This window comes from Scyliorhinus canicula, chromosome 8 (assembly GCF_902713615.1).
Source record: "Scyliorhinus canicula chromosome 8, sScyCan1.1, whole genome shotgun sequence".
Taxonomy (NCBI): domain Eukaryota; kingdom Metazoa; phylum Chordata; class Chondrichthyes; order Carcharhiniformes; family Scyliorhinidae; genus Scyliorhinus; species Scyliorhinus canicula.
The window spans coordinates 185,370,872-185,392,112 of record NC_052153.1 but is presented as its reverse complement, the minus strand read 5'-3'; the positions used below and the strand labels follow the sequence as shown (position 1 = coordinate 185,392,112).

The 21,241-nt window shown below is 47.5% G+C and overlaps 1 protein-coding gene across 9 annotated transcripts in view; it reads right to left on the bottom strand.

The window, feature by feature from the left end:
- Nucleotides 1–21,241, bottom strand: part of nek1 (NIMA-related kinase 1) — a 211,131-nt gene that overhangs the window by 20,900 nt on the left and 168,990 nt on the right. For 7 of the 9 annotated variants that reach the window (XM_038805820.1, XM_038805815.1, XM_038805821.1 and 4 more), the window contains 2 exons: nucleotides 18,327–18,401; nucleotides 12,790–12,923 (listed from right to left, as the gene is read on the bottom strand). In XM_038805820.1, coding sequence (XP_038661748.1) covers nucleotides 12,790–12,923; nucleotides 18,327–18,401 — 209 coding nt within the window. The remainder of the gene's footprint in view (nucleotides 1–12,789; nucleotides 12,924–18,326; nucleotides 18,402–21,241) is intronic. The other 2 variants (XM_038805822.1, XM_038805825.1) reach the window with 1 other exon arrangement.

Sequence of the window (21,241 nt, the reverse complement as noted above, 5' to 3'; positions counted from 1 at the left end):
CAGGTTAGCACCCAGAGCAGTCGTCTCATGTTTTGTGCCCATAAGGCCCTGGGGGTTCACCTTGGGATGGAGGGCAACTGGTTCGAACCCCGGCTGCCCCTGCATCATCTGGCACTGGCAATGTTCCTCAGTGACTGGGACATGCTCTCCAGTGCCTTGGCAATACCAACCTGCGACCAGGACAAAGTTCGCAGCGCCTTGTCCTGCTTGAACATGTCCCGCAGCATAAGGTCAGCCTGGTACTGGGTCACATCCCCCAGTGAGGCGGACAGTCTGCCGAGGGCCTCAGCAATGGCCGTCACTGACTACACGACGTCTTCGGACACCATCACTAATGGTGCCGTCATGCACCAGGCTCTCCACTACGGTCACCGGCCTCGGTGCCACGCATTGCCGACATCTCGTGAGCCTGTACCAATCGGCTATGGACCTGCTGAAGTGTCTCTGACATCTCTCTATGCACCCTAACTTCTCCATCAGCTCCGGGTAATCCTATACCAGAGGCTCAGCATCAGGCTCGCTACCACACTTAGAAATCGTTCCGGAGAATTGCAGCCTTTGGTTCTGTCTTCACAAATGAGCACACAAATCAGATACCAGAAACATTGGGGAATGCAGGATTTAGTGAGAGGGAGGAACTGGAAGAGATCAATATTAGTACAGAAATGATGTTGGGAGAATTGGTGGATTGAAGGCTTGATAATCTCCAGGGCCTGATAATCTACGTCCCAGAGTACTTAAGTGGCTCCAGAAATAGTGGGTGTATTGGTGGTCATCTTCCAAGATTTAATAGACTCTGGAACAGTTCCTGCCGATTGGAGGGCAGCTTATGTAACTCCATTATTTAAAAAGGGAGGTAGAGAGAAAACAGGGAATTATAGACCAATAATGGAGAACATTCTAGAATCCATTATCAAATATTTTACAGCAGAGCACTTAGAAAATAGTGGTAGGATTGGGCAGACTCAGCATGGATTTATGAAGGGAAATCATACTCTGACAAATCTACTGAAATTCTTCGAGGGTGTAACTAGTAGAGTTGACGAGGGGGAGCCAATGGATGTGATATATTTGGACTTTCAGAAGGCTTTTGACAAAGCCCTGCATGTAATATTAAAGCACATGGGATTGGGGTAGTGTATTGAGATGGATAATAATAATAATAATAGCTTATCGTCAATCCTCATTCTTCTGCCTTCTCCCCACAACCCCTGATCCCCATACTAATCAAGAAATGTATTATCTCCAAATTGACCAGATGACAACAAGCTGGGTGGGAGGGTGAACTGTGAGGAGGATGCAGGGATCATTCAGTGTGATTTGGACAAGTTGAGCGAGTGGGCAAATGAATGGTAGGTACAGTATAATTTGGAGAAATACAAATTTATTCACTTTGGTGGCAAAAACAAGGTGGCAGACTATTATCTGAATGGCCATAAATTAGGAGGGAGAAATGTGTAATGAGACCTGGATGCCATCTTACAGCAGTCACTGAACATCAGTATGCAGGTGCAGCAGGCAGTAAAGAAGGCAAATGGTATACTTGCTGCAATTATATAGGGTTTTGATGAGGAATTTTGTGCGTAGTTTTAGTTTCCTTATCTGAGGAAGGATGTTTTTGCTCTAGTGTGCAGCGAAGGTTTACCCAGACCGATTCCTGGGATGGTGGGACAGACATACGAAGAGAGATTAATTCAACTAGGATTGTATTCGCTGGAGTTCAGAAGAATGAGGGGGAATCTATTAGAAACCTATAAAATTCTAACAGGACTAGACAGGGTAGATACAGGAAGAATGTTCTCGATGATGGGTGTCCAGAACCAGGGGTCACAGTCGGAGGATATGGGATAGACCATTTAGGGCAGTGATGCGGAGAAATTTCTTCACAAGTGTGTGGTCGGCTTGTGGAATTCATTAGCACAGGAAGTAGTTGAGGCCAAAACATTGCATGTTTTCAAGAAGCAGTTAGATATAGCACTGAGGGCGAAGGGGATCAAAGGATATGGGGGGGGGGGGGGGGGGGGGGGGGGGGACGGGTTTAGGCTATTGATTTGGATGATTATCCATGATCATAATGAATGGAAGAGCAGGGTTGAAAACTGAATGGCCTCCTCCTGCTCCTATTTTCTATGTTCCTATGAACAGAATCATGCAAGCAGTAAAGAACATAGGTTCCTGAAGATGAAATATAAACATCAGGATCATCTACTTAGGTACAAATTAATTCCACAGGCTGATGAGACAGTTTGCATTTGAACAATGTGCTCCTGGTGCATCTTATTTTCCACACACAACTCCTCGGAGAATGACGTACCATCAACTGAACGCGAGACGAGTTGCTGAACAAAAGTATGGCTTTAATATACTAGATGTTAAGCCCTGCAGTCGATTACAGTAGAAGGACGACCGTCGGGAGTACTGGGTATTTATACCCTGCCTCCTAACTCAGCCTCTCGACCAATTGGGGAGCCGCCACATGACTGGTCTCAACCAACTGGTCGAGAGGCACATGACCGACCAGGGCCAATAGTAAGCCGGTGTTCTGCACCGATGGCAGGCAGCTATGCTACTCATACCACCACATTCACCCCTTGCGGAGAAAGAAGCCGGGACGGGGGGGGGGGGGGGGGGGGGGGGGAAGGTAAGAGAACTGGTGGTATGAGTAGTAAGGAGGGAAAAAAAATGTATCTTTGGCTTCCCACTGGCCCAGACATTTAGCAACAGTACATAGTGTCCATACAAGGTCCATGGTTGTGTTGACGTTAAACGGGCTCGATCAGCCTTTTCGTTGCCCGTGACATCCTGGCAGACCGCCGCAGGGGAGTTGGTGACGTAGGTTCAGCCGATGGTGGTGGTTCAGCTGATGTCCTGGACTCCGGGAGCGGTGGTCCTTGAACTGTCCCCGTACCCCGGGCTGCTGGTGGAGACGCCATGGATGGGGAAGGGGTGGCCTGGGTGGGGCGCTGGGGGAAAAGGGGCGGGGGTGGGGGTCTGTGGTGAAGGGGGGGGGGTAAGGCCGCACGCCGGCGGGTGCCAGGTCCCAGAGGGAGACCGTGTCCTGCCGACCGTCGGGGTACTCCACGTACGCATACTGCGGGTTAGCATGGAGTAACTGAACTTGTTCCACCAACGGGTCGGACTTGTGCACCCGCACATGCTTCCGGAGCAAGATGGTTCCGGGGGCGGCCAGCCACGTCGGGAGAGGGGATCCGGAGGACGACTTCCTGGGGAAAACCAGAAGACGTTCATGAGGTGTTTGATTAGTTGTTGTACAGAGGAGGGAGCGGATTGAATGTAGGGCATCGGGGATAACCTCTTGCCATCGGGAAATAGGGAGATCTCTGGACCGGAGGGCCAGTAGGATGGTCTTACAGCTGGTACCATTCTCCCGCTCGACCTGTCCTTTACCCCGGGGGTTATAGCTGGTCGTCCTGCTAGAGGCAATGTCCCTGCTGAGCAGGAATTGACGCAGTTCGTCGCTCATAAAAGAGGACCCCCGATCGCTATGTATGTATGCGGGGTAGCCGAACAGGGAGAAGATGGAGAGGAGGGCCTTAATGACGGTCGAAGTGGTCATGTCGGGGCAGGGAATGGCGAAGGGGAAGCGGGAGTATTCATCGATCACCGTCAGGAAGTAAATGTTGCGGTTGCTAGAGGGAAGGGGCCCCTTGAAGTCTATGCTGAGACGTTCGAAGGGGTGGGATGCTTTGATCAGATGCGCGCGCTCGGGGCGGTAGAAGTGCGGTTTGCACTCTGCGCAGATGTGGCAGTCACGGTTACTGTCCTGACTTCCTCGATGGAGTAGGGCAGGTTGCGGGTCTTTATGAAATGATAGAAACGGGTCACCCCTGGATGGCAGAGGTCCGCGTGGAGGGAGCGGAGGCAGTCTATCTGCGCGCTGGCGCAGGTACCGCGGGACAGGGCATCAGGAGGGTCATTGAGCTTCCCAGGACGATACAAGATATCGTAGTTGTACGTGGACAACTCTATCCGCCACCGCAAGATCTTGTCGTTCTTAATCTTGCCCCTCTGTGCATTATCGAACATGAAGGCTACTGACCGTTGGTCTGTGAGGAGGGTAAACTTCCTGCCGGCCAAATAGTGCCTCCAATGTCGCACAGCTTCGACTATGGCCTGAGCTTCCTTTTCCACTGAGGAGTGGCGGAGTTCGGAAGCCTGGAGGGTTCTGGAGAAGAAGGCCACGGGTCTGCCCGCTTGGTTCAGGGTGGCTGCCAGAGCTACTTCTGATGCGTCGCTCTCGACCTGGAAGGGGAGGGACTCGTCGATGGCACACATCGTGGCCTTTGCGATGTCAGCTTTGATGCGGCGAAAGGCCTGGCAGGCCTCTGACGACGGCGGGAAGGTTGTGGACTGAATGAGGGGACGGGCCTCGTCGGTGTAATTGGGAACCCATTGGGCGTAGTAAGCGAAGAAACCCAGGCAGCGTTTAAGGGATTTGAGAGTATTGGGGAGAGGGAGTTCCATCAGGGGGCGCATGCGTTCGGGTCGGGGCCTATCACTCCGTTACGCACTACGTAGCCGAGGATGGCTAGACGGTCGGTGCTAAACACGCACTTTCCTTATTGTAAGTTAGGTTAAGGAGTTTTGCGGTTTGGAGGAATTTTCGGAGGTTGGTGTCATGGTCCTGCTGATTGTGGCTGCAGATGGTGACATTATCGAGTTACGGGAAGGTAGCCCGTAATCCGTACTTGTCGACCATTCGGTCCATCTCCCGTTGGAAGACCGAAACCTCATTTGTGACACCAAATGGAACCCTGAGGAAGTGGTAGAGGCGCCCATCTGCCTCGAACGCGGTGTACTTGCGGTCACTCGCGCAGATGGGGAGCTGGTGATAAGCGGACTTGAGGTCCACCGTGGAGAAGACTTTGTATTTCACAATCTCGTTTACCATGGCGGAAATACGGGGGAGAGGATACGCGTCCAGTTGCGTAAACCGGTTGATGGTCTGACTGTAGTCGATGACCATCCGGTTTTTCTCCCCAGTCCGGACCACCAGCACTTGGGCTCGCCAGGGACTGTTGCTGGCCTCGATGACCCCTTCCTTCAGCAACCTACGGACATCGGACCTGATGAAGGTCCGGTCCTGGGCGCTGTACCGTCTGCTCCAGGTCGCGACGGGTTTGCAATCGGGGGTGAGATTAGCAAACAAGGAGGGGGGGTCTACTTTGAGGGACGCGAGGCTGCAGAGTGAGGGGGGGGGGGGGTATAGGGCCGCCGAATTGGAAGGTCAAACTCTGCAGGTTGCACTGGAAGTCCATTCCTAGGAGTGCCGGTGCGCAAAGATCGGGGAGGATAAGGAGTTTATAATTTTTAAAAACCTTCCCTTGGACCGTGAGGTCCGCGATGCAGCACCCGGTGATGCGGACGGAGTGCGAACCTAAGGCTAACCAGATTTTGTGTTTTACAGGATGGACAGGGAACGTGCAGCGTCTTACCGTGGCAGGGTGTACGAAGCTTTCCGTGCTCCCGGAGTCCAGCGGGCAGTCCATCTCGTGCCCGTTGAGGTGGATTTGCGTCGTCGTCTTGGCGAGCATGCTTGGACGTGACTGGTCGAACTGAATGGCCGCGAGACATGGAGAAGATCCATAGTCGTTGTCGTCGGCCGAGTAGGGAGGACTGGCAGGACCTTGTGTACCAGTCCAGGATGGCGCGCCCAGGACCCGCACGTGGAGCCGGGGCCCCAAGATGGCGGCGCCCAGGACCCGCACGTGGAGTCGGGGCCCCAAGATGGTGGCGCCCAGGACCCGCACGTGGGGTCGGGGCCCCAAGATGGCGGCGCCCAGGACCTGCACGTGGCGTCCGGGGCCCAAGATGGCGGCGCCCGCAGGACCCTAGTAGTTGCTGGGGGTGAGGTTAGCGGTGCCGGCGGGCCGATCGGAGCGGCTGAGAGCGGGGGCAGAGAGGCGCGCAGGCCGGACGCAGTGGCCCGGGGAAGATTGACGCGGTGCGCTGGAAGGGCCCGGAAGGGCCTGGAGGAGGAGATCCCGGGTCGCTGCGTGGCACAGCAGCGACTGATTTGGCCTGGCAGACCGTCGAAAAATGGCCCTTCTTCCCGCAGCCCTTACAAAGGGCGGAGCGGGCCGGGCAGCGCGGGCGGGGGTGTTTGGCAAGCCCACAGAAATAGCAGCGGGGCCCCGCGGACTTGTCGGGGCGTCCCGCGGCGCAGGCCTGAGGGGGTCGGGAGCGGCGGTGGGGAAGCGTGCAGGAGGCCCAGGGCGCTGCAGCACGGCTGGGGACATAGGCGCGAGCGTTTAAGTCGGCGACCTCCAGGGAGGTGGAAAGAGTCCGTGCCTCAGTTAGGCTGAGGTCGTCTTTTTCCAGTAGCCGCTGGCGGATTGCGGCGGACTGCATCCCAGCCACGTAAGCATCTCTGATTAAAAGTTCCATGTGCTCAGTGGCTGAAACTTGGAGGCAGGCGCAATTCCTCCCCAGGACAGCGAGGGCCCGGTAAAAATCATCTAAGGACTCAACGGGGAACTGTTGTCTGGTAGCCAGCAGATGTCAGGCGTACACTCGGTTTACCGGCTTAAGAAATTGTCCTTTTAGCTTGTCCATGGCCACGTCGTATTCCTTTTCTTCCTCTATCATCGCGTAGGCGCCATGCCCACGCTGGAATGGAGAATATGAAGTTTCTGTGCCATGGTGGGGTGGGCTGCTTGCGGTCGCCAGATAGCTATCGAAACATGCCAGCCAATGCTTGAAGATTGCCGATGCGTTCGGAGTTTGCGGGCTGATGCGGAGGCAGTCGGGCTTGATCCGGAGCTCCATCTTCAAATTTCTAGTATATTAAATTGATGTACCATCAATTGAACGCGAGAAGAGTTGCTGAACAAAAGTATATACTAGATGTTAAGCCCTGCGGTCGATTACAGTAGAATGACGACCGCCGGGAGTACTGGGTATTTATACCCCGCCCTGGAGGCGGGGTTAACTTAGCCCATCGTCCAATCGGGGAGCCGTCACATGACTGGTCTCAACCAACCGGTCGAGAGGCACATGACCGACCAGGGCCAATGGTAAGCCGGTGTTCTGCACCAATGGCAGGCAGCTATGCTAATCATACCACCACAGAGAACAAATAGGCTTTTCCGGAATTGGAAATTTGGTATTCTCCTTCCACAAGACATGCCACCAATGTACAAGGACTCTTCTAATGATGTAAGGATACTTTAAGGTGCCTAGCATTGAAGTTCCTGCCACTGTTAAAGATAGAACTTCAAATGGAACTTTGCAGGAGTCCATTTGGAGCAAAGCCTTTAAAGGCAAACCCTTCTTCCTAAATGAAAAGCTGCTGCTGGGCTGAGACGACTCGAAGCAAAATATTCTGGGAACAGCAAAGCAGATTACACATCTATCTGAATTGCAAAGGCAGTGTTCATGGCTTAGCAGGAGACAGACACCATAGATACATAGAACATACAGTGCAGAAGGAGGCCACTTAAGCCCTTACTTCCACCCTATCCCCATAACCCTATAACCCCTCCGAACCTTTTTTGGACACTAAGGGCAATTTAGCATGGCCAATCCACCTAACAGTCTTTGGACTGTGGGAGGAAACCAGAACACCCGGCGGAAACCCACGCAGACACGGGGAGAGCGTGCAGACTCCGCACAGACATGACCCAGCGGGGAATCGAACCTGGGACCCTGGTGCTGTGAAGCCACAATGCTAGCCATGTGCGCTACCATACTGCCCGCCAGGTGTGCTACCATAGCAGCCATTTTAACAAAGCTAAACTGGGATGAGATGATCTCTCAAATGCAGAGCCTGTAGCTTTGAAAGAATCATTGAACAACAAAAAAATCCCACAGATCCTTCTGTCAACATTCACAGAAAGGTTCCCGTTACCTTGGAGGATTGTGTTTCACACATGTTGGTATCCACTTTGATGGGTACCATAAATAAGGTTTAGGTTACATGTGGTGCGAGATGTGATTCATGTGGTGTTAGGTGTTATAATAGATACGGCACATGTGGTGTTGCGAGCAAGGATATGTCACTGGGTGTCTTTGATGCTGTCAGCCATTGACCACATCCTGTCCTGGTGATTTCAGAATAAGTCCCAAGCAGATTATTTGTCCCAAATTAGAGCAGGTTCTGTGATCCTTATAGAATCTTGACAGTTCCCAGCCATGGAAGGTGGTACAAAATTCTGTTTCAGCTGGTGTTTCAAATACTTTCCCCCCTCCTTATGCTAAATTCTTTGCCTAACTGCAGTTCTGAAGAACTCAAATTGGAGGGCTCTGCACCAAGAAGGATAGAACATTGTGCACTGGGCAGAAAGTGCCGAAAATGCTTTGCAGGTCAGGCAGCAAGTGTGGAGAGAGAAACAGGAGTTTAATGACCTGACATTTTCCAGGCCCTATGAAGGTCAACTTGGAGGTGAAGTGGGTGCGGGCGAGTGGAAACAAAGCATTCCGTCAGCCAAAGAACTTACCCGGTGTGTGGAATGGGATCAGCTAGTCGAATCATGGAAGTGAGCAATTACTAGTCGAGGACTCAGGGATAATTTTGTGGCCTCACCGGCATTTTAACAACAGCGAAGCTGCCACCCTCCAACATGCCGAGGCTGTCAGTTTAATAGAAGCTGCCTTCCTACAGCAGGTTGAGAAGTGGGGAGGGACATTGGAACCAGAGGCTCCACACCTTACTGACATGAGGATTTGCCAACATGAAAGGCTGCAACCACAGGCGTCTCAATGCAGTGGAGGGATTTTGTTTCATCCCAATGGATTTTCCGGTCTTGTCTTTATTTCCTCACCGCTGTGCAGACCAGGGATAGCATCTCCATGTTGAGGTGCCCCAGGGTCACCTCCCCCATCGAGGCTCCAGAGTTTCCAGTCCTCTGCAGCACAGAGCCTGCTTGTTATCCTTGATGGCAGACTCCTCAGGGGCTGTTTAGCTCACAGGGCTAATCGCTGGCTTTGAAAGCAGACCAAGGCAAGCCAGCAGCACGGTTCGATTCCCGTAACAGCCTCCCCGAACAGGCGCCGGAATGTGGCGACTAGGTGCTTTTCACAGTAACTTCATTTGAAGCCTACTCGTGACAATAAGCGATTTTCATTTTCATTTCATTATTAGTCATGTCCAAGCTGTAAGTGGCTTAATTGTCTTCAATGACGAAAGAGCACAATGCAAAATCAGCATGGACATCAACAGTATAGCAGTTCATGTTGGCAGAGTGTGTGTGTGTTGGGGGGGTTGGGGTTAACGCAGAGGTGGCCAAGTAATAACAGGACAATTGGTGGTGCTGCGAGGAAGATGTAGCCGAGGTAGAAAATCATCCATGATCCTATTGAATGGTTCGAAGGATCAAAAAGCCTACCCTAGTTCCTTTTTCTTATGTCTTTATTGTAGTGTCCCTAACAAATATACCTAAATGATGAATATCACACTGGGCAGCACGGTGGCAGTGGCTAGCACTGCTACCTCACTGCGCCAGGGACCCGGGTTCAGTTCCGACCTTGGGTCACTGTCTGTGTGGAGCTTGCACGTTCTCCCTATGTCTGCTGGGTTTCCTCCGGTTTCCTCCCATAGTCCAAAGATGTGCAGGTGAGGTGGATTGGTCATGCTAAATTGTCCCTTAGTGTCCAAAAATGTGTAGGTTAGATTAAGGGGTTAATTGGATAGGTGGGGGAGTGAGCTTGGGTGAAGTTCTCTTTCAGAGGGTCGGTTAGACTCAATGGGCCGAACGGCCTCCTTCTGCACTGTAGGGATTCTATGACGATTCTATAGTTTATGGAAGTTGAGCAACTCTACAGTGATAATAACGAATGCACGTTTCATACAAGTGGATTTGTGTCACTATGTTAAGGATTGGAGCATCATCTTAAATACATTAATTTGGAAGTCGAGATACTTCAAAAAATTTCTTCAGGAGGAAATCAAATCACATTTCATTACTTCAAATGTCTTCCATCATATTTTGGTTATGGAGTGCTGCAACTCCATCACAGGTGTGTAAACATCACGAACATTTAGCATGTCATTAAATCCCTCTCAAATGTGCTAAAACGTTTTTGTTCTCCTCTATTAGAGCCTTTTCAGCCTATTCATTAAATCATGGATGATCTGCACCTTAACCACATTTCTTCTCTCTCTCATAATTTTGGGGCTATGTTGCAGTTGCAACAATGCATAATTTTTAAGTTGCCTTTTAATATTTGTGCTAAGCAAGTAGGGCACGGTAGCACAGTGGTTAGCACAGTTGTTTCACAGCTCCAGGGTCCCAGGTTCGATTCACGGATTGGGTCACTGTCTGTGCGGAGTCTGCACGTTGTGTGTGGGTTTCCTCCGGGAGCTCTGGTTCCCTCCCACAGTCCAAAGATGTGCAGGTCAGGTGGATTGGCCATTCTAAACTGCCCTTAATGTCCTAAAAGATTAGGTTGGGTTACTGGGATAAATGGGACAGGGTGGAGGCATGGGGCTTAAGTGGGGTGCTCTTTCCAAGGGCAGGTGCAGACGCGATGGGCTGGAAGGCCTTCTCCTGCACTGTAAATTCTATGAAATTCTATGAAAATTATTCTAGTTTCATTTGGATTTTGTTTTAGATTTTCTTTGTGAACCTTGGTGCTGGGAAGTCTATATAGATTCATGACTGAAAAATCAGGTCTTTTGGGTTTTTGTATATTTTTTAAATTAGGTTTTACAACCCCTGAAGCTAAAGAGATGGGTTCAAAGTTTAGTGATCGGGCAAAGGATAACACAAAGGAGAAGAAAAGTCTTCCTGTTGCCTCGCGACAAACCGTTAAAAGACAGAAGGGGGGGGAAAGAGGGCAGCCTGATGGTGCAGTGGTTAGCACTGCTGTCTCACGGCACCGAGGTCCCAGGTTCGATCCCAGCCCAGGGTCACTGTCCATGTGGAGTTTGCACACTCTCCCCGTGTTTGCATGGGTTTCACCCCCACAACCCTAAGATGTGCAGGGTAGATAGATTGGCCATGTTAAATTGCCCCTTAATTTAAAAAAAAAATGAATTAGGTACTCTTTTTAAATAAAAAAAGACAGAAGAGTTCAGTGTGCGTCAGTGAAGACATGGATTTTCAGTTCGGAGAAAACATTACAAGGCTATTGGGACAGTGGCTGCCTGAATAGTCAGTTATAAGAACTCAGTTAAGTGATCAGTTTAACAGAGGTACTACTGAAAGACTGAGTTATAGAGTGCAGCTTTTTGGATGTCATGGGGAGAGATACAATTTAGGTAAGAAGCAGTGGATGCTCAGGAATTCAATGGAAGAAAACCATTTGCAACTTTGCCAGTCTCAATCCAGAAACCATTTGCATCTAGCTGATGGCAACCGGTCTGTGGGTCTATAACAATAATGCTGGGATAAAGGGGTAAAAAAGGAATAGTGTGAATTTGAAACTTCTTCTCGTGTTTCCATCTAGACCGTTCCAACCTTTTTGTTTGGTATAATAGTTAATTTTCGCTTATTTAATAAATATTTTATTGTGTGTGTTAAAAGTTCATGGGCAGATTCCTGTGAATTTTTTCAGTAACTTACTTCCATGATTTCTTTAAAAAGATGTTCAGGTCTATCAAGTCAAGTTTCACTTTGGGATCTGACTTGTCTAGTATTATTAGCTGGGATCGTAACATACCCTTTATGTGAAGAACTGGCTTCCCGATATCAATCCTCACTGGCTTAGCTCCATTATTAAGGTGCTTTCTCCGGACTGACAGAAACAGAGGAAACAGTTTTTCCTCCATCTATGCTGTCAAATCCTTTAACCATCTTAAATTTACCTCTATACATGAGGGAATGCAAGCCTAGTTCATGAAACCAGTCTTAGCCCAGTGTCATTCTGGTGAATAGAAAACTAGGCTGCACTGAACAATTTGAATTTGAACACTTCACAGTCACAGTTTGAGAGATCTTTCTTTCTGCCTTGTGACTTCTCAGTATCAATTAAAAGAAAATTTTAACAAGGATTAGGCATTGCAATTTCCACCAGAACACCAAGACAGCCAAATATAATTTCAACCACCCCCCCCCCCCCCCCCCCCCCCCCCCCCCCCCCCCCCCCCCCCACCCCCCCCCCCCCCCCCCCCCCCCCAGCCACTTAGTAAAAATCCCATCAGTTTCTGATAGGCAGGGTCATCAAAAACGTGGCACCGAGGACAGCCAGTCCAAAAACAGGTGTGCCCACCCTTGGATTGGACTGAGATTTGTAAATTGAGTCTTTAATTCAACATGAGTATTTTAAAATTCTTTACTGGCAAGACCCATCCCTAATTGCGCATGAACTGAGTGGCAATTAAGAGTCAATAAAGAGTGGATCTGGAGTAAAATATAGGCTAGGCCAGGTAAGGACAGCAAATTTGCTTCCCTAAAGGGCATTAGTGAACCAGATGGGTTTTTACAACAATCCACAATGGTTTAATGGTCATAAATAGAGTTGTAAATTTTGATTAGCTGTCCCTTCATGCCGGCGGGAGTCTCTGTTCACGCTGCAGTGAATGGGAATTTAGCGGAGCACCAAATTCTCTGTCCTTGCTGGCAGCGGTAGCAAAGCAGACTCACAGTGGATAATCCCGCCCATAATTCCAGATTTTTATGGAATTCAAATGTCACCACTTGTTGTGGATTGGAACCCGGGTCCCCAGAGCAGTACCCAGCATCACTGGAATACTAGAACAGTGATAACACTACTTCCTCCTCAATATTCAGGATCCCTCTGAATTTATCAGGTATTCTAAAACCCACCCTCCTGAATTGACCAAAATAATACAAGACTGCATCAGAAAAAACAAAGAAACCAAACAACCTTAATTTTGTTGTAAGCTTCAATGAAGTTTTCAAAGCCCATTTCTTGCTCCAATGTCATTCGCAGCTCCTCCAATCTACTGAAGACGCTGTCACACTCGGCACTTCCACCTGCAACGTCTTCCTCGCTTTCATCTGCACAAATTGCAAGAACAGCAAACCCTTTAGGAAGACCACAAAACCCAGCCAAAGTTACTGATCAAAAATCCTTCACATCAGCTTTTTGATCCCACACCATTGAAAGTAGCCCAATAACTGCAGATGGCTTAATTTCATAGGGACTATATTACAAAGCTTTGTAAATTTCAACCATTATTATTTTGGCAATTTAGTGTGAACCATATGCATACAGCTGAGAACTCTGGCACTGCTGGAGTGTCCTATACCAAGTCAAAGTTCTGAGCTGGTTGCTTTGCAGGGAAAATAATTGGGTTATCCAATAGCAAACATTAGGAGTTAAGTTATCCTTGATCCCAAGGATAACTTAAGAAGGCCTTAGAAGAAACAGTTTGGGAGGCTTTTTCGTACATTTCAATTCAAATAATTTCAATGAAGCAAATTAAAGAACTGACATAGCTTAATATTAACTAAAGTCAATATACATATTGCCCACAACAGGCCATATTCGGGATGGCTTCGAATGTGTGACTGCCTAATGCAGACAGAAGTCTGTTCAGGGCCAAGAAAGCTGCTTCTGTGACCAAGGCTAACTTTCTTCAGCTGTGACTGACATTTTAAACGGGTAACTCTACCCCTTTCTTTGGGCAGAGTGCAGTAACTCCAGGAGGAGGATATTAAAGTCATTGCCTAGAGGAGTGTAAGTTTAAGTCCACACCTAAACAAACAACCTTATCACATTAATTAACTCTCGGAATTTTGCTACATTATCAGGCTGATCATCCGACATTCAGCACTGGACGCGCAGAAATAGCCTCCAATTAAATATTGACGAGTAATTATTTTCAGTCACCACTCAAGATTAAGTCCATCTGTTCCAAACCTTGGTGTCACATTTAATCTGGAGTCAGCTTCTGACCTCATAATCATGCCATCACCGAGACTTTCTATTTCCACCTCTATAGCGTAGCCTGACTTTGACTCTGTCTCAGCTCATCAGGCTAAATCGCTGGCTTTTAAAGCAGACCAAGCAGGCCAGCAGCACGGTTCAATTCCCGTACCAGCCTCCCCGGACAGGCACCGGAATGTGGCGACTAGGGGCTTTTCATAGTAACTTCATTGAAGCCTACTCGTGACAATAAGCGATTTTCATTTTCATTTCATCTGCTGCTGAAACTCTCATTTATATCTTCACTACCTCTAGACTCAACTTTCCCAAAGCTTTCTTGTCTGGTCTCCCACATTCGCCACTCAGTAAACTTGAGGTCATGCAAAACCCTGCTGCCCGGTGTCTTAACTTGCAACATGACCCACTCCCCCATCTCTCCCAAGTTCCAAAGCTTCCTCACCTACCCTGGCTATCGGTTATGCAACGTCTTGATTTTAAAATGGTCATCCTTGCTTTCAGATCACTCCACATCCCTCCCCATCTCTATAATCTCCTCAGTCTCATACCCCTCCAAGGTATCCACACTCATCTGGTTCTTGTAGTGATCTCTGTATGTGTTAATACTTGACTAGTTTATGTGCAGTCAGATGATCACTATATGGCAACACTAACAGGAACAGGGAGTTTCCCGCTCTTAAAGTGTTAGCGTGTGTATATTGCAGCTCGAGGATAGAAGTGACCAGTTCAGAGTGTAGTGTATTATATTAATTGTTAATTTAATCTAATCTTAGTTAATTCTATTACCCCTCAAAGTATTAAAGTAAAAGAACTCTCAAGTATATTATTTTCTTACTCAATAAATAATTTGTCATCAACTGGAAGACTTACACTGTTTATCAAGTTAAATACAACTTGGCAAGACAAATGAGTAATATACATATTACATCTCTGTAATATAACAGTTCTGACCTCTTGACCATCCCCGATTTAATGATTCCACCATTGGTGGCTGTGCCTTCAGTTGCCTTGGCCCCAAACGCTGGGATTATTCCCCTACACCATTCCGCCTGTCTACCTCAATTTCCTCCTTCAAGATGCTCCTTTAAACATTTTGGCAACCTGAGCAAATATGTTGCTGTGTCATATTTTGTTGTATAATGCTCCTTGGAATATTTTATGTTAAAGGTGCTACATAAATAAGTCACTGCTGTAGCTCCATGCAACCAGTTGAGAAATTAACACATAGCAACATTACCATTGTTCACAGCATTGTAAACATCTGGATCATATCGGCTTACACATTTATCCAATTAAAGCCTCTTGCCATAATTTAGATTATTTAATTTTCAACTCTGAATCTGTTCATTATGTATTTGCAACTGGGATACTGAAAGTTGCGCCCAAAATGTGAAATATAGCCTCATCAAGATCAACTCTCAAGGTATTTGGCAGAAGAGCGAGCAATGGGAGAGAATTTGTTCTGCAGCAAATTCTGTTGATCTGCAATGCATTGCCTGACGCTGTGGTAGTAACTTTCAAAACGGAATTGAGCACCTCAATGGCAGAAAATTGGAGAAAAAGCAGAGGTGGGAGTAGTAGAGCTGACACAGATGTGTCACGGGCTGCATGGTGGCACAGTAATTAGCACTGCTGCTTCACAGCGCCAGGGACCTGGGTTCAATTCTGGCCTCTGGTGACTGTCCGTGAGGAGTTTGCACATGCTCTACGGGTCTGCGTGGGTTTCCTCCGGGTGCTCCAGTTTCCTCCCACAGTCTAAAGGTGTGCAGATTAGGTGGATTGGTCATACTAAATTGCCCCTTGGTATCCAAAAAGTTAGGTGGGGTTACGAGGACAGGCTGGGCCTAGTAGGGTGCTCTTTCGGAGGGTCGCTGCAGATGCGATGTGCCAAATGGCCGCCTTCTGCACGGTGGTGATTCTATAATGGGCCAAATGATCTTCTGAGCTTTGAAACAATGTAAAACAGGATGTTTCGACGTAATCAAATGCTCTCAAGGTGCATTCCAGTGCATGATGAACTTTGGCGCAGCAGCTCAGTACCATCTGGTGGTGGTGTTTGTTGGGGGCAGGGGTTACTAAATATTCAACAGAGGAGCAGCATGCCATTCAGCCCCTCGAGCCTGTCCCGCCACTGAATGAGATCATGGCTGATCTGTGACCTAACTCCTTGGCCCACATCCCTTAATATCTTTGCTTAACAAAAATCTATCTCTGATTTAAAATTAACAACTGATCTCGCTTTGACTGCTGTTTATGGGAGTGAGTTCCAAACCTCTACCACCCTTGAGTGAAGAAGTGCTTCCTAACATCTCTCCTGAACGGTCTGGCCCTAATTTTTAGATTATGCATAGTTTTAGAATTTTCACCCAGTGAAAATAGTTCATCTTTATCTATCTTGTCTTTCCCTGTTAATGTCTTGAATATTCGATCAGATCACCCCTTAGCCTTCTCAATTCTAGAGAAAACAGGTCTAATTTCTGTAATCTCTCAATTAATACCCTGTAATCCAGGTATCATTTTTGTAAACCTACGTGGAACTCTCTCCAAGGCCAAAATATCCTTCCTAACAAAATAAGTGACACTTGGAATTTAGGTCGTCAGCTACAGGGAAAGACTATGGAAACTGGGAATGTTGATAGTTCAGAAAATAAGGCTCAAGGGAAATGCAATTGGGATATTCAAGATCCTCAGAAGTATAGAATCATAGAATCCCTACAGTACTGAAGGAGGCCATTTAGCCCATCGAGTCTACACCATTTGAAACACCACCCTACACAGACCCAATCCCTGCTGTATCCTTGTAAGCCCACCTAACCTTTGGACACTTAGGGGCAATTTACCATGTCCAATCCACCTAACCTGCACATGTTTGGACGGTGGGAGGAAACCGAAGCACCCGGAGGAAATCCACGCAGACACGGAGAGAATGTGAAAACTCTACACAGACAGCCAAACTGGAATAATGTTTGACGTAATCACAAAATTAATCCAAGATGCACAAACTCCAGCTCAGTAAGCCCAATTGCCTGGTCAGGTAGAGTTAAGATGATGTGAGCAGGGTACGAGCTAGATATTCAGCAGAAAGAGCTATTGAAAGGATACGTGATTACTGCAACTCATGGTCTTTTTCTAACACTGGGACCGGTCAGATGCACTGCAATGCTTTGAACCTGTACATTGCTAAATGCCTGGCAGGCAGCGCTTAAGATATAGTTTCTGTATTTATGTAATTTCAGAATGATCCATCATACTCATTCACTTCCTTTCGGATCCGACAAAAGAAAACTGCCACCATCATGACATATACTTAGTCATTTCACATGTGTTGCAGATTCCAGTACAGAAATAATTAAATCCAGGATTGCGCATTGCGTTTGGCTGGATTGCTTCTCAGGACATCAAGAGTGGAAAGTAATAAGGAAGCTAGACAAAGTAAGACAGGTTTGTTTCAAACACTAGCTTTCGGAGCACGGCTCCTTCCTCAGGTGAATCCGAAAGCTAGTGATTTCAAACAAACCTGTTGGACTTTAACCTGGTGTTGTAAAACTTCTTACTGTGCTCACCCCAGTCCAACGCCGGCATCTCCACATCATGACAAAGTAAGGACAGATATTCTTAAATCAGCTGGTTGCTTTCTAGTGCTTGCTTTATTTCATTTCAGCTTCCCGCAGTGGGATGTACTACGGGCTAGTCCAGTGCCATAACCACTTCATCATCACATTCCAGATTCTCCCTTTATCTTTTATACCTCCAAAGTATTCGCCTCCAGAGTCTTATGCAATGTTACTGTTATGTTGGCCTTGGTTGTTACATGAAACAGAACTATACAATGATATAATGGAACCCAAATATTCATCCAAATTACTTTCAGACGAGACAGAACAGACTCCGTCTTCCTGTTCAGATGGCACCATTCTAAGAACAGCAGGGAGTTTTTCCCTACATCCTAGCTGGCAGTCACCTCCCAGGACGATTACCATAAAGTAACCTGATGAACTTGTCATTTCTTCACTGTTCGTAGGACTTCGCTGCTTGCAAACTGGCCATCACATTTGCTGATTTAATGAGTGCACTCCCAAGAATGCAATCCATTGATTGTAAACAAAAAACACTTTGGGGAGTTGAAAGGACAAGATGGGAAGCCAAGTTCAGGTTCTTTATTTATCACTACCAGTTTCAGAGGACTGAGGTAAGATACAACTATCCCCAGATCCCTGTCTCACCTGTCTCCATGCAACCAGTCAGTAAGGTTTCATCTATACCAATCCCTTCCAGTTACTGTTCTTTGCACTGCTTCACCTCTGGGTTTCTGGGCTATCTATGATCACTTCCAGCAAGTTTCTTTCCAACTGTCCTGGAGTCGGAGGATGAAAGCAGCTACTCATTTGTCAATTTGACAGCCTCGTTATTATTAATATAGTCTATATCGCCCTCTTCTGTAACTGTGCTCACCTTTATTTTGATAGGTGCTGTATCCTCTCTGGTCAATAATGGTAACTTTCTAACTAACTTACCTGCTCTATCCTTTTGAAACATGCTATACCATCCTAGCTTCACCTTTCGTCCATCTTCTCTTTGCAGCCATATCTCTGTAATGTCAATAACGCCAATAATTTCAATAGCTGGAAAAGTTTATAATTCTAAAGGTTCATTCTAAATGCGTTACTATGAATTTTCCACCACAGCCATCAACACTTTTCTAATTAGGAATATAGGAACAGGAGTAGGCCATTCAGCCCCTCGAGCTTGTTGTGGCACTTACGTTCTGAACAAATCCATTTATATTTCTATGGTCTCCTTATTTAAGGAAGAATAAACATAATCTTTGTGTCACAAGTAGGCTTACATTAACACTGCAATGAAGTTACTGTGAAAATTCCCCAGTCATCACACTTCAGCGCCTGTTCGGGTACACAGAGGGCGAATTCAGAATGTCCAATTCACCTAAACTGGAGCAACCGGAGGAAACCCATGCAGACATGGGGAGAATGTGCAGACTCCACACAGACAGTGACTCAAGCCGGGAATCGAACCCGGGTCTATGGCACTGTGAAGCAATAGTGCTAACCACGGTGCTGTTGTGCTGCCCCAATCTGTCTCCCCCCCCCCCCCCCCCGGGTCCTCTTTATTGACCAGCCATTTTTGCAAAGTATTATCACTTTACCATTAAAATTATTGGAGAGAGTCTATGTTTTTTTTTAAAACTCAGAAAGTAATAATCCCAGATGACCATAAACTGCTTTCCTCTTTTGAGGGTGAGAGCTGACTGGTGATGATTTAACATGAGGATCACCACACCTCAGGCAAGGGGCAAAATTGAGAAGGCAGGGCCTTCATCAATAACCTCAGCCAGTGCAGGAATTGAACCTGTGCTGTCAACCTCACTCTGCTTCACTGACCAGATGTCCAGTCAACTGAGCTAAACTTTAAACACACCATTACACTGTCTGCACATTTTATTATGCCCATACCTCTTCAGTTACCTGGTCATTCCTCATCTCCTGCCAAACCGTACAGGTTTAAGAATGTGAACGTCAAGTCTGAGACTGAAATAGGAGAGAGTGAGGAACTGTTGACAGGAACGGTGGATGATACTTCACACCCTTTTTTTGAATTTACACTTCACATTTTTTTTTTTGCTAGAACCACAAATACCTGCATAAGATAACACAACTAATTCAGTCCCCCACCCCTCTGGTAATTCTGTTCTTCTTTCCTCCACCCTCTCTTTTCCGAAGGCGCTGACTCATGCTGGGTGGGAGTTCCAGCTTTTTGGCCTACTGACAGCGAAGGAACAGCAAATTTATTAATTATTTTAACTCCCTCAATTAGATAAACTTTTTAAATCAATCCAATCTTATACAAACTGTTCTCAAATTTAACCCTTTAAACCCTTCAAATCACCAGTGTGATTCTGGTCAAACTGCACAGACCAACATGCCCTCCACCTCCTCAACAAGGCCAAACTATCCTTCCCAAGGTTCGGTGCCCAGAACCGAATTCAATGTTCCAAATGCAGTCTGACCAAGGCTCCATTATAACTGAAGAATCATTTCTTCACCTGAATTCCAATTCCCTCTGGATAATATCCAAAATTCTGCCTGCTATCTATACTTCTTTCTACACTCAGGATCAGGTGTTGCACCGTCCTCTTTCACTTAACTCCATGCCCACCATTCAGGCATATGATGGCACTATTTATCTCAGGTCAATACTGGCTCCTCAACTTTCCCTTTGAACTTCCCTGATCATCTCTTCTTCCATGCTTGGTGGTTGTACTTGTCTCTTTGTCATGTGTTAGGGTGGGCAGCAAGTCACACAGTCATACAGCATCGATACAGGCCCTTTGTCCCAACATGTCTATAAATGACCCATCAAATACAAATCTATACGAATCCCATTTACCAGCACCTGGTCCATAGCCTACTGTATCCAAGAATCCTTTGACAAATGGAGACCATCATTGCCAAGCCAAATCCCACCTTTTTCATCAGTTACACTTCCAACAGGGGTCACTCACATTCAAGAAGGAAATGGTCTAGAACATTAGGTTCATTGTATGTTTCCATAGCCACCATCATAGCTGAGGTGAGAAAACTCTGGGAAGATTGCCGATTACATTTTGGACCTCTGTAGTAGTCAGTGCTAGGTCACATAATCCACTTGTTCAATGAACCACTTCTAATGCTCATTAAGCTAATGCCAATGGCAGACTTCCGGTGACGGCGGGCGGGAGGCAGCCACACACTGGAGGGTTCCCGCTCGGGAATAGGAATTTCGGAGTTTTAACGCCCGGTCCCGGAGGCAATGGAGGTTGAAAAGGCTGTAAGAAGGCACTAGGAGGAGAAATGTCCAAGTTTGAGAGAAAGTCAGCTGTGAAAAAGGGGATTAACGGACGTCCGCTGGTGAGTGAAAAAGTCAGCGCAGGAACTGTAAGGAAAGCGGAGGCTGGAGCACCAGGGGAGGCCGCATCGCTCACAGCAGATGAAATGACCACGGTGATGGCTGTGGAGCTTGAAAAACAGTTCACAAAACACATAGAAGCGATGAAGAAGGAGATGGGGGTGGTATTGAAAGTGCTGGTAGAGGAGGTGATTGCCCCGGTGAGGGCGCCGGTATCAAGTGCAGCGGCGGAGGCGCAGGAGCAAGGTGAGACACTGAAGGAAGTGGAAGAGGCATTAACGCAGCACCGTGATCAACTCGCCTCGATGGGGAAGGGGTTGCGAAGGGTGATAGAGACCAACAAGGGTCTGCAAGCCAAAATGGGAGACCTGGAAAACAGACCCAGGCGACAGAATCTGAGGATTGTGGGTCTGTCCGAAGGGGTGGAAGGCCCGCGGACGACGGAGAATTTTGCCACGATGTTGGCGAAGCTATTGAGCAAGGGGGATGATCCCTCCCGATATGAACTGGATCGGGCTAATCAGTC